General features: G+C 47.8%; 1 protein-coding gene across 1 annotated transcript in view; it reads left to right on the plus strand.

The window, feature by feature from the left end:
• Window positions 1-7: 7 nt before the first annotated feature.
• RCAN1 (regulator of calcineurin 1) overlaps window positions 8-13,451 on the plus strand; it is a 98,787-nt gene continuing 85,343 nt past the window's right edge. Inside the window, exon 1 of the mRNA XM_023190991.3 lies at window positions 8-691. Coding sequence (XP_023046759.1) covers window positions 449-691 — 243 coding nt within the window. The 5' untranslated portion in view covers window positions 8-448. The remainder of the gene's footprint in view (window positions 692-13,451) is intronic.

Here is a 13,451-nt window from a genome sequence, read left to right on the forward strand (position 1 = left end):
TGTCAGAAAAGCGGAACTCGCGACGACGACTTTACCCCTAACCAACATGGCCGCTCTGAGGCTTCGGGCTTCGGGCGGCAGAAGGAGGGTCACGTGAAGAGAATTCAGTTCCTTTACTGGCCCCGTCTCCTGGAAGGGCAATAACTGAACCGGCGCCGGCCTTAAAGGGGCCACCGTTGGATCCGCCGGTGGCCGGCCCTAGGGGCTGGGCGGGCGAGGTGGCGCCGCGCCGGGTTTCTGCCCCTCTTGCGCGGAACGGTGACGGGCGGGGCCGGCGCTGGGAGGCCGTGTCGCTGGGAGCCTGGTGACAGCCCGCTGCCGGCCGCCGCGCGATCCCGAGGGGGTTAACCGCGGAGCTGCCGGCCGGGCGCGGACGGGAACGCGTGAGGCGCCGGCGCGCGAGCCCGGCGCAGCCCGCTGGGGCGCATAGGGTCGCGCGGGCGCGGGGATGGAGGACGGCGTGGCTGGGCCCCGGCTCGGGGCGGCGGCGGAGGCGGCCGAGGCGCGAGCGCGGCCCGGGGTGACGCTGCGGCCCTTCGCGCCCCTCTCGGGGCCGGCCGAGGCGGACGAGGGCGGCGGCGACTGGAGCTTCATTGACTGCGAGATGGAGGAGGTAGACCTGCAGGACCTGCCCAGCGCCACCATCGCCTGCCACCTGGACCCGCGCGTGTTCGTGGACGGCCTGTGCCGGGTGAGTGCCGCGCCGGGCGGGCCGTCGGGGCGGAGGGCGGACACTTGTTGCCCCAGGAGGCGGCGCGGGTCACAGCGCCCAGTCCCGGCCGCGAGCGGGGCGGGGAGGCAGCGAAGCTCCCGGGGCCGCCGGGCTGCGGACTCCTCAGGGCTGGGGCGTGGGAGCGGCGCCCCGAGGGTCTCGGTCCCCGAGCGCGCAGCTCACCGCGGGGTCCCACAGACTCGCCCCGGCCCGGTGTGCGCCCAGGCTTGTGCGACCAGCGGGGTGAATTCGCTCCCCAAGGTGGGGCAGCGCCGCCGCCCCCCGCGCTCTCGCCATGGCCCCGCGTTTACGCGCTGGAGGAGGGGGTCACCTCATTCCTAGGGAGGAGGAAACAGACGTTGAGCGGCGACGTGACTCAGTGTTCATAAATAGGACGACGTCCCTGCATTCCCAATCTGCACTATTGGAAGAAAAGCCAATGTTTGGGTGAGGATCCGTGGTTGCTCATTAGCCAGCGGCTAGCCAGTTTTGGTGGAATGGTGTTGGGGGGAAGGGGACCATTTTTCAGACCTTTAGGATATTTAGTCAAGAACCTTGCCCCCTTGTATGAAGGTGTGGCTTGCTGCCATCGGGGACACCCAGTACATGGGGAGTTGACTCCCTCCCCCGCCTCTCTCCCGCAAAATCCACACAATTTAGACACGTTGGAGGGCGAGGGGCAGGTATGAATAATCAATAATAGTGGTGGGGAGGAGGAATTTATTTCAAATCTGCAGTTATTGTGCAGAGCAAAATTTGGACAGCGTGGGCATCGCAGAATGAAACCGGTCTTTGAGAGATGCCCCATTAGGAGAGCAGCTGTCAAAAAAAGCAGTGCTTTCAGCCCTTGGCTATGAGTCCACAAATGCTGTCAATGAACTATAGTTGAAGGCTGCTGCCAATACACCACCACTGTGACACACAGAATGGTATGCGTAAATGTCATTTATTTATAACTTGTATGTTCGCTTACTTTCTGAAAGGAATTACAATGGCCGTGTGCTTAGGTAAGCTTCCAGGCATGCTTTCTAGAGCAACAATTGTCAGGAACTCAGGGTCTTACTGATTGATCTTACTCTAAAACCTTTCCCCCTCCGTATAAACTAAGCGCTAGCCAGCATTTCAGCGCTTTTCCTCCGGCGTTCTAGGCTGTCTTTCTGCTAGAACAAGGTCAAGTAACGTAAGACGGCACTTACTTGCAGTGTTGGAGAGAATTCTTTCCAGTATTGGAGACAGTCCTAAAATTGCATTGCATGAAAGTTTGCCCACTTCACTAGCTATTCATTTTAACAAATACTTATTGAGACTTTGCTACGGGATAGGTATTGTCCTAGGCTCTGAGGCTACATCAGTAAATAAAATAACATTTCAGCCTCCAGGGCGACATTTTTTGGAAGGGAAACAAGCAATGAAGAAATATCAAATATATTAGAAAGTAATGATGCTATAGGAAAAAGTAAGACTTGGAAGGAGGGAGTGGAGGTCTGGGAGAGGAGGGGAAATGGCTATTTTCCATAAGATGATCAGGGAAGGTCTTACTGACGCAGTGATATTTTGAGCAGAGACGATGTAGCTTCATTCAGGCTTTGCTGTTGATTGAGTGCTTACTGTGTTCCAGCCACTGGTTTAGGCCCAGAGGATATAGGGGGGAACATTTCCAGCTCCCTGCTTTCATGGAGCTTAGGATCCAGTGGTTGAGGGGGAGATAGACAATAGGAAAAAGGCAAGTGAACAAGATCATTTCGGATAGTGATAAATGCAATGAAGAGACTGAAACAGGTGGATAGAGAGCAAGGGGAGGGGGCTTGGTCATAGTGGTCAGGTCCTAATGCTGTGGGGGTTCATGGGTTTTTTCTGAAGAGCTGTGAATTGGGGCAGGCCTTAAGGAACCAACAAGGGATGTCCAGGCCTGCAGCCATGAGCAACAGCTGGATGCTGGAGTTGGGGGAGGAAGTCACATGGCCAGAAACCCAGGTGAGGAGCCGTCTGCCAGGAGCTGTAGACTTGAAGGTGTGGAGTTGAGATGCTAAGGCAGGGTACAGGCAGGGAAGAAATTCCCAGGCTTCTGATCTCATTGACAGAACTCCAAGGGCAGCCAGGAGGCAAGGGAGCCCCAGAAGTGGAGTCCACAGGTTGGGTCATCCTTTCAGGGCCCACAGAAGGGTAGATAATGGCTCTGGGGACAGTGTGGATAAAGAGGACTTACACAGAGGAGTCAGCAGGGAGCCACTTTAGATGGAGTGGCCCAGGGAGTCCTCTGCACAGCCTGGACCAGGCTGACAGGAGGAAGCTCCCTGGGGAGGTGTTTGTGTGGCCGGCATCCCGGCAGACGGACTAGCAGATGCAGAAGCTCCAGTGCAGGGTGAACTCCATGTATTTAAAGGACATGAAGGGTTGCATGAGAGACAGAGAGGTGAGTGGTGGCTGAGGCTGGTTGGATAAGCAGCCAGAAAACATCCCCTTGGGGCCATGGTAAGGATTCAGTGTGATTCTAACTGCACAGCCTGGTGGAGAATGGCCTTCAGGAGGGAAACTAGGTGGGCTAGAGAGGAAGCAAGGAGACCTGGTAGGAGGCTGTTGCCATCATCCAGGGGAGATAGGAAGGGAGTGGGACTAGGGTGGTGGTATTGGAGACGGAGAAAGGGGTAGAGCCTCCATCTGAGCCTCTTCTCTCCATTCGGAGAATCTGGAGCTTCAGAATGGGGGTGAGGGAGGGTTGTGCACTGGTGTTCAATTCTAGGGTCCTGTAAGATGTACAGCCATCAGTGAAAACCCAAAGACCAGCTGGGCTAAGGGAGTCCCAGTCTCTGAAGGCAAGTAGTTCTATGCAGTGGGAAACCCGAGAGCTAAAGTCACGGCGGGTCCTCGGTAAGCCTTCCAGCAAGTGGACCATTTCTCATTTAGCTGAAACCATCCTTCTAGGTGGGAATGTGTAGTTTCTGAGGTTTCAGTGTGGCAGCCTTACTGTTAAGACTGGGGTGTCACCTTTGGATGATGTAATTTAAATGTGAGTCCACTTTAGGTTGGTGGTATCTCCCCTTTTGTAAACAGATCATTAACTGCAGTGCTGACAAAAGTCCCTGGGGGTCTGGCCGTCCCCTCCTTAGCCAGCCTGTTGGATCTGGAGAGTGATGGTGTGAGGAAAAAAGACTGGATCAAACTTCTTTACATATAGTCACATGATTCTGTAAGCTTAGTCTTAAAGGAAAGAAAAAAATTGACCTGAACTACAGTTCTTTTGAAAATTTATCTCGGAAGCTGTTTTGTAACTATAATTAGCTTGGCCTGATACGTAAGATTTGTTTTCGTTGGCTGGCTCAGTATCAATATTGTAAATACTGTATAATGAGTTTGTTAATTAAATGTATTAGAGATTCACACTGTTACAGATGAATGAAAACTTTTATTAAAATATGATTATTTTCTGTTTGTACAAATATTTGATGAACATATTCCATTATAGTACTCTTTTTGTGAGTCTTTTTTTATTTTCTATTTAGAAAAGCAAAGCAATTCGAAATGCTTTGAACCAGTAATTACATGTGCTTTGAATTGCTGAAAATGGTTAGTTGGTTCACTGGAATAAGAGTTTATTCAGTCATCATCAAGCTGACCAGGAATTTAAGAGTTCTCAGATAATATTCTATTCATTTCCAAGCTGGGAGTATAGTTCCATATAGTAATGGAAACAAATACCCCTTTTCCAGTTGTCCAAAATATGAATATATATTTGATTCATAGAGCTTTGCCCGAAGGCTAAGTCAGAAAATTATAGAAAAATTTACTCTTTTCTCTTGAGTAAACTTAAAAAAAAAAAAAAAAACTCACCTAAGATTTGTGATAGATGTTTGGACGAACGGAGGCAAGATGGTGCACTTCCGGGTTCTTCTTCACCACCAACTCTTCCCGCACGCGTGAAAATGCAGCCGGCGCCCGGGAAGGTGCAGATCAACGGGGCATGCGCCAGGTGAGGTCAATCCGAAGAGACCAAGATTTACCTGGTCGCACCTGCGGAACGCCCCCCGACACGCCCGTGCCCCGCCTATTGCCCTCCCAGTCCTAGAAAAGCCACTCTTGGCCAGTGAGCCAGGCGGCCTTCTCACAGCCCCACTCCTGTCAGGATGTCCGGACTGTGGGAACTCCGTCCGAGAGCCCCACGGGGGACTCTGCCAGCCTCCTTCGCCGGAGGCCGACAGACTTCTCCCCCACACCTTAGGTGACCAAAAATAAACTTGCAGTTTTGCTCCTGACCTTTGCCTACTCACTGGTTCTTTTGTGCTCGCTCTGGTGGTCTTAGAAAAACAAGTCAATAGATACAGTATTATGATGACTTTCTTTTAATAACAAAATATTCAGATCAGCATAAAAGGAGTAGAAGTGACATCGTTGCATTCTTTATGTGAGTGGAGACCTTTGAGCACGTCACAGTCTCTAGGAAGTTTTGAAAAATTCCCATTTCCAGGCCACTCCAATCCCATTCCAATCTCTGGGGCTGGGAATCGCCTGGGAAGCTCCTCAGATAATTCTAATAGTTGAGGTTGAGATTCGTTGTCTGAAGTCAGGGTTTGGCCTGACCAGAGGCATCTTATGTCTTAAAACGATCCCTGAAAATATGATGAAGCTCCACTTCCAGCTAGATGACTTACCCTTTCTGTGCCTCGATTTCCTGAACTGGGAACCAGGCCCTTGGTCTGCAGGCTTCCTTCTCCTGAGTATTGTTTGACCCTGTGGCCTGCAGGCAGGGTTACTGGCACCCGCAGACCAGGAGATGGGGCATTTGTTTCAACCTTAGGTTGCCTGCCTTCGCGTTAATTGCTCACTCTCCACCCAAACGGCGGATCACGCACTTGGCCTCCCAAAACTTGTTTTCTGGTAGCAAGACATCATTCAAAAGCAATTTGATGATTGAAGTGTTTGAGGACCTAAGGTGGCCCTGCTGATGTACACAGTTTCCACTCCTGAGGTTGTATATACTTGGCTGCATTTCTGCCTGTTCCTTTTCCAAGTCAGTCTGTCGTAGCATATTGTAAAATGTGACATCCTAGCAGGAGAGTAACAGTTGGGTTCTATTGCACTGGAAAATCCAGGCAGTTTTAGGCCATTTTCACTTTTCACCCTAGTGTGAGGGTGAGGCATGCGGTTTCACAGATTTAAATTATGAATAACATTTCCCCTTAAATGAACTTATCTCCAATATGGTATGGCGTTTAATTTATTTGGGAAGGTTCAGAATGTTGTACATTTTTGAAAGCTACATGTTACATATGTGTGAAGTTTATTTTCAGTTATCCACTATTTTTCTAATTTTAGGATTTCTGACTCTAAAATCAGATGTTTTTGACATCCAGAGCTGCTTTTAATCCTCCTCACCACTCCACCCCCTAACAAGTGCTTGGTTCCCCTCTCATCTCAATCTGCTGTCATCTTCCTTACTTACAGCATTTTTTCCTCCATAGCAGTAGATTTAAATGTCACTGCCTGCAACTTCAGGCTTTTCCAGCCTCAGGACAATTACATAAAGGAACAAAAAATAGGCTTTGTGCTAGAGCAGAATAGCTAAAGCAGGGGGGCTGTTGGTTCCAATGTTTATATTTCAGGCTATATTCTTTGTCTCTTTGTTTCTCTCCTTTTAAAACAATGTGATCCACTCATTTTCATACATATCACCGAGGGGCCTGTTTGCGCAGGTCTGTGAATGCATCACTCCTGGTACAGTAATAGTGACTGTGCACACATCAGCGTGTGTGGGATGGGTAGACCCTGGGTGTACATTTTCTATGCGGAATCATTAGGACTCATCGCAAGGATGTTGGGGAAGTACCAGTCATGTCACATACAGTTCAGTTGTGAGAAGCAATTTTTTCCTTTGTAAATACTAGTCACCATCAAAGCATGAGCTTGCTGATGAGACACAGCCAATCATTCTGCTGTGATCTGTGAGCATTAGGAGGCTATACCATGGCAGTAGAAAGTAAAAATGGCTCTTCTTGGGAAAAACAGAAACATTTTCAAAGTGTAGCATCAGGAGAATACCAATTACCTTAACTCAAACTTTGACGTTGGGAAAAGGGTTGGCTTCATGTTATGTACATTTCAATCATCGTAGAAATTCTTTATTTGATTTAGTTGGGGTAGGGTTGTTTTATTTATTTTCATCTCTGAAGATTTAATTGGGTTTAATATGCTCACATTCCCCGGTGAAGTCTACCTGAGGAGGCTGCGAAGCATACTGGTTAAGGCTATGAGTCTTAAGCATGCCTTTCCCACTTATGCAGTGTGACTCTGGGAAGCTATTTATCCTACCGATGCCTTGGTTTCCCTGCCTGTAAATGGGACTGTTGATAGTACTCACATTTTATAATACACATAAAATGCCTGTCAGAGTGATTGGGTCTGTATATACAATATAGGTTTGTGTATTAGTTATCTGCTGCCGTGTAACAAATGAACCCAACATTTAGTGGCTTAAATAATCAATGTTAATTATGTCACAGTGTCTGTGGGTCAGAAATTCAGGGCTGGCTTAGGCTGGTGCCCCTGCCTCAGAGTCTCTACCAAGGCTGCAATAAAATACCAGTTGTGGTTTCATCCGAAGGCTGAACTGAAGGAGTGGTATCTACTGCCAGGCTCACTCGTGTGGTGGATGCTGCACCCTCTCCATAGGTGGCTTGCAGCCTGGCAGCAGGCTTCCCTCAGAGGAAGCCAGATGGAATGGGATCCACCATCTTTTTGTAGCCTAATCTCAGTGATATCCCGTCACTTTCACTGTGTTCTATTCTGAGAAGTGAGTCGGTAAGTGCAAATCTCACTCGGAGAGGCAATTACAAAAGGGCGTGAATACCAGGACGTGGGGCTCTCTGGGGGCCATCCTATAGGCCAGTGGTCCCCAACATTTTTGGTGCCAGGAACCAGTTTCATGGAAGACAGTTTTTTCACAGACCAGGGGGCAGGGAGCTAGTTTCGAGATAATTCAAGTGCATTACATTTACTGTGTACTTTAGTTCTATTATTGTATAATAACATAATTATACAACTCACCATAATGTAGAATTAGTGGAAGCCCTAAGCTTGTTTCCCTGCAATTAGATGGTCCCTTCTGGGGGTGATGGGAGACAGTGACAGATCATCAGGCATTAGATTCTCATAAGGAGCGGGCAACTCAGATCCCTCACATGCACAGTTCACAATAGGCTTCATGCTCCTATGGGACTGTGCTGCCGCCAGAGCTCAGGCAGTAATGTGAGCAATGGGCAGTGGCTGTAAATACAGATGAAGCTTTGCTGGCTCACCCGCAGCTCACCTCCTGCTGTGTGGCCTGCTTCCTAACAGGCCATGGACTGGCACTGGTCTGTGGCCCGGAGGTTGGCAACCCCTGCTATAGGCTGCCTACCACAGATAGATATTCGTTAGTACACTTTTTTCTTTGTAAACTTTTTTGACTTCTGTGGAACAATCCGTGTTTAGAAATGCATATGAAGATTTCTTTCTAAGGCCGGGCGTGGCGACTCACGCCTATAGTTCCAACACTTTGGGAGGCCAGGAGTTTGAGACCAGCCTGGCCAACATGGTGAAACCCCGTCTCTACTAGAAAATACAAAAATCAGCTCAGCGCCGTGGCGGGTGCCTGTAGTCCCAGCTACTCGGGAGGCTGAGGCTGAGAACTGCTTGAACCCTGGAGGCAGAGGTTGCAGTGAGTTGAGATCGCACCACTGCACTCCAGCCTGGGATACAGAGCAAGACTCTGTCTCAAAAGAAAAAAAAAAAAAAAGAAAGGGAGCAAATGCAAACGAATCCCTGACATTATTAAAATGACTTATTTAGGGGGGGAAAAAGGGGATTTTTTTCTCTAATCTGATTTTTTTTTCTTTTTAGCTTCAGCTCCATAAAAGAATACAGTTTTAGCCGCTACAGTTTAACATGGAATGCTTCATTGAGAGGACTATAGCTAGGTTACTAAGTTTCTAAGTATCAAAAGCAGTTACCCACCATATTTCTGAACAAAGAACTCGGGAAACTAAACCTTTTATAACTTGGAAAGGTCCAGTACTTTTCCTTTAGTTACAAATTTCAGCAGGTGCCACATGAAATTCCCATGTGCAATCATAATTAATGCCAAAGAGAGAGATGTTTGAGGTCAGCCTGAATTCACAATTCAGAGACAAAAATGTTATTTAATTCATAAAGTTCCTCAACATAACAATAACTTGTCTTATTTTATCACTGTATTAATCTTCTCAGGCTGCCATAACAAAAAACACAGACTAGGAGGCTTGAGCAACAGCAATATATTTCCCACAGTTCTGGAGGCTGCAAGTCCGAGGTCAAGGTCCCAGCATGGTCCGTTGCTGGTGAGGCCTCTCCTCTGGGGTGCAGATGGCCCCCTTCCCCCATGTCCCTTCGTGGTCTTTCCTCAGTGTGTGGAGAGAGGAGCAAGCTGTCTGGTGTCTCTTCTTATAAGAACACTAATCCTATTATATGATGGCCCCACCCTTCCGACCTCCTTTAGCCTAATTACTTCCTTAGAGGCCTCATCTCCAAATAAAGCCACACTGGGGATTAGGGCTTCCGCATTTGGATTTGGGGGATGCAAGCATTTAGTCCTTAATAATCACCTTTAATTTTTGTTAATCTTTGTGCTTTAAAGATAATAAAATAGTTTCTGTTCATTAATATGAAGTGCTTTATTTTGTATATTAAGTACCCTGTTTATGTAATACATGTTACAGGTGCACCTAGCTGGGGCCAGTGTCACAGGCAGTAAAGGAATTTACCAAGACAGTTGTAGGTAAAGAAAGCCAGATTTATTAGAGAAAGTATGAAAATATGTTGCAGGGATGCAACAGGCAGCACAGCAGAGAAGGGGCTGTCTGCCAAGCAGCAGAGGCTGGAAGGAAGTTTTATAGGGTTGTGCTGGAGCGAGCTATGTGCTGAACAAGGTCACCATGCCTGGGGGTTGTTTGTGATTAGCCATTTCTCAGAATTACTGTTCATTGCTCTCCCCCATCTGGGGCCCTTTTCTCATTGTTGTTTACTTATCAGGACTCCACAATATATATCATTTTATCTGTATAAGAACCCTATGGCATAGGTACCGTTATCATCCCCATTCTACAGAGGAGGAATCTGAGGCCTAGTAACATGTCTGAGGTCACATAGGCAAGGAACTGTTGGTCCCTAGACTCAAACCCAGTTTCAGCTAACTCTAAAGCCTGTGCTGCTCATCATCTTTTTTGTTCTTTTTTTTTTTTGAGGCGGAGTCTTGCTCTGTTGCCCAGGCTGGAGTACAATGGCACGATCTTGGCTCACTGCAACCTCCGCCTCCCAGGTTCAAGTGATTCTCCTGCCTCAGCCTCCTGAATTACAGGATTACAGGCGCCTGCCACCACACCCAACTAATTTTTGTATTTTTAGTAGAGATGAGGTTTCACCATGTGGGCCAGGTTGGTCTTGAACTCCTGACCTTGTGATCCACCTGCCTCGGCCTCCCAAAGTGCTAGGATTACAGGCGTGAGCCACTGTGCCCAGCTGCTGCTCATCATCTTAAAGTGTGGCATTAATGCAAGTGAATTTTTCATATACCTTTCACATCTCATTTCAATCCTAGGACAGTTCTGTGAAGAGAGTATTTTTACCTACGGGAAACCGAGATTCACACAAGTTACGACTCTTCATTCTTTCCGTCATGTATTTATATTGTATTTGGGTTCTCTAGAGGGACAGAACTAATAGGATAGATTGATATATATAAAGGGGAGTTAAAGGGGAATTTATTAAGGAGTATTGACTCACACAGTCCCAAGGTGAGGTCTGACAATAGTCTGTCTACAAGCTGAGGAGCAAGGAAGCCAGTCTGAGTCCCAAAGCTGAAGAATTTGGAGTCTGATGTTCGAGAGCGGGAAGCATCCAGCACAGGAGAAAGATGTAGGCTGGGAGGCTAAGCCAGTCTACTCTTTTCACAATCTTCTGCCTGCTTTTATTCTGGCAACTGATTAGACGGTGCCCACCCAGATAGAGGGTGGGTCTGCCTTTCCCAGCCCACTGACTCAAGTGTTAATCTCCTTTGGTAACACCCGCACAAACACATCCAGGAACAATACTTTGCATCCTTCAATCCAATCAAGTTGACAGTTAATATTAACTATCACATATATGTAATGGATGTTTATGCGTGGCAGTGGCGTGCCAGGCAGGTGGCACCCTGGTGCTCAGGTGGAAGGCAGTGCCTGGACACTGGTGCCAGGCAGACCCAGATTTGAATCCTGGCTCCATCATTCCATTCATTCATTCATTTATTCAACACATACCTTTTGGGTGCCATCTATGTTCTGAGCACTGTGCTGGTTGCAAAACCAGCTGCAGGACCCCAAGCTGGCAGCCCACTTCCCCAATGTAAGGAGGGCACAGCCCTAGACAGATCTTGGTGAATGACAAACACCACCTCTCCCTTCATGGAACTCACAGCCCACTTGCCTCTCACTCCCCACACCCTCATAAGGTAAATCTGACTTTTCCAAGTAGGAGTCTGCTCAGAAAAGAGCATTTCTTCACTGTGATTCTAGTTCTCTTCCATACAGCTTCTCTGGCTTCCACCCATACCCTGTTTTGTCCAGCATTTGGCTAGAGAGGAGATACATTTCAGTCACTTAAACTTTGTGTCTTCAATTGGTCTTGGAAACATACGCAGTACTGATCTGAGATGAACCGTGTGTCAGGGATGATTTAGATGACCCCAAGATGGCTGGGTGCTGTGGCTTATCCCTGTAATTCCAGCACTTTGGGAGGCTGAGGCAGGCAGATCACCTGAGGTCAGGAGTTCAAGACCAGCCTGGCCAACACGGCAAAAGCCCATCTCTACTAAAAAATACAAAAAATTAGCCAGGCGTGGTGGTGGGTCCTGTAATCCTAGCTACTTGGGAGGCTAAGGCAGGAGAATTGCTTGAACCCAGGAGGCGGAGGTTGCAGTGAGCCAAAGTCGTGCCACTGCACTCCAGCCTGGACGACAGAGCGAGCTGCGTCTCAGAAAAAAAAAAAGTGACCCCAAGACGGATTCTGTCTGGTTACTGCTTGAAGATTTGCCAAAAATAGCCTCACAATGCCAGATCACTTGAGTAAAATGTTTCTCAAAACATCTGCCAGTCATCGAAGACTTTTCCAAATGTCATGATAGCAATATTGATTGATAGGGTGACATGTCTCATCCCACTTTGTCCATCCTGGTTTATGCCTGTCATCCAAGGAAAATCATTAGTAGCAACCCCTCCGACTCTGAAGCCTGAATGATAAATTATAATTAGTAATTATAAAATCAATTATAGGTCCCCTATTTACTTAACACTTACCACTTGTGCCAGATATTTTAAGTACATCACCTCTTTGAATCCTTCTTACAACCTTCTAAGATATATACTATTATTTCCCCGTTTCATAGATGAAGGAGACTTCTTCACCCTTTATAAAAATAATAAGCACTGTGGAATCCCAGGGTAACTGGATATCCAACTCGGGGTTCTCGAAGTCCTGGGGCAAGAAGGTTCTTCCGAGGCTGTGCCTTTCATCTCTTCAATGGGAAATTGATGCTGAGAAGGGTGACGAAATGTCCTCAAGGGTGCTCAATAGATATTGGCAGAACTCAAAAGCAGGTCTTTTTTTCTTGCAGCCTGCTGGTTTTACTGTGCCCACTTAATTCTCTGACGAATAATGTTCTCCCCTTTCCCAGAGCCATCCAAAAGAACCGGGAGCATACAAACCAGGAGGACTTCGGGAGTCCAAGCCAGCTGAAACAGGGGTACCCGGGAACATTGCCAGGGAAGGCTGTCCCCAGGCCGCAGGTAGGGGGCTGCAGGAGAGCAGTCTCCAGCTTGTGGAGGGGCCAGAGAGCTTTGCACCTAGGGCTAGTCCAATGCTGGTCAAAGACCAGTGGTCACCGCCGGGGGGCAGTAACTTCTTGTGTGTTCTGCAGTGGAGCTTGCTGGTTGACTTACACTTTATTTCAGGCATCAAAGGCAAAGTGCACTTTCAGAAGGGAGAAGTCATGCCTTTTGCTGCAGAGAAGCTATTATTATAAAGATAAGTGTGTAATTGAACCTTTCAAGTGGAGAGACGCCCCTCTCCCTCCAGCAGAAACCATGCAGGTGAGAAAGCTGCTTCCTGAGTGGACCTATTCCCTGCTGCTGGGAGATGCTCTCCCCTTTGTTTAGAATACAAATAGGTGAGCGAGATCACCTGAGGGGGAGACTTTTGAAAGGAATGACCCTCCTCCTGAAGATGACTGAAATTATCAGCATTATTATGAAGAGAATATGAAATATGAAAAATCAGCATAAAGAAATACAGAGAGAGAACTCAGATGAAAACATTTTATTTCAGAGATAATGGGAATTTTCTGAGCGGGCTTCAGATACTAGGTTACTCAGTAGATTAAGAAGGAAAAGCTTTTGCTAGTAGGCAGGACACCCGGATGATTCCAGAATTACACCGCTCTGGTCCAGTAGTGACAGTGTTCCGGGCTGGAGTCACGATTCTGGGGAATTTGTACAGCTTCCCTCACGTGCATCCAACCTGTGGTTCTCAGGGCTGGTCCACAATCAGTGCAACTGCTGTGCAGCTCCTCAAAACAGACCACCCTTCAGAAAAATTCGCTGTGTTACGGTTCATGAACTGCCTGGAAACACCTGCAGGTGTCTGGAAAGTGATTCGGGGTACATTACATTGGTATCACTTTCTAGAATAGCTGAATTCG

The sequence above is a fragment of the Piliocolobus tephrosceles genome, chromosome 19, assembly GCF_002776525.5.
Source record: "Piliocolobus tephrosceles isolate RC106 chromosome 19, ASM277652v3, whole genome shotgun sequence".
Lineage (NCBI taxonomy): Eukaryota > Metazoa > Chordata > Mammalia > Primates > Cercopithecidae > Piliocolobus > Piliocolobus tephrosceles.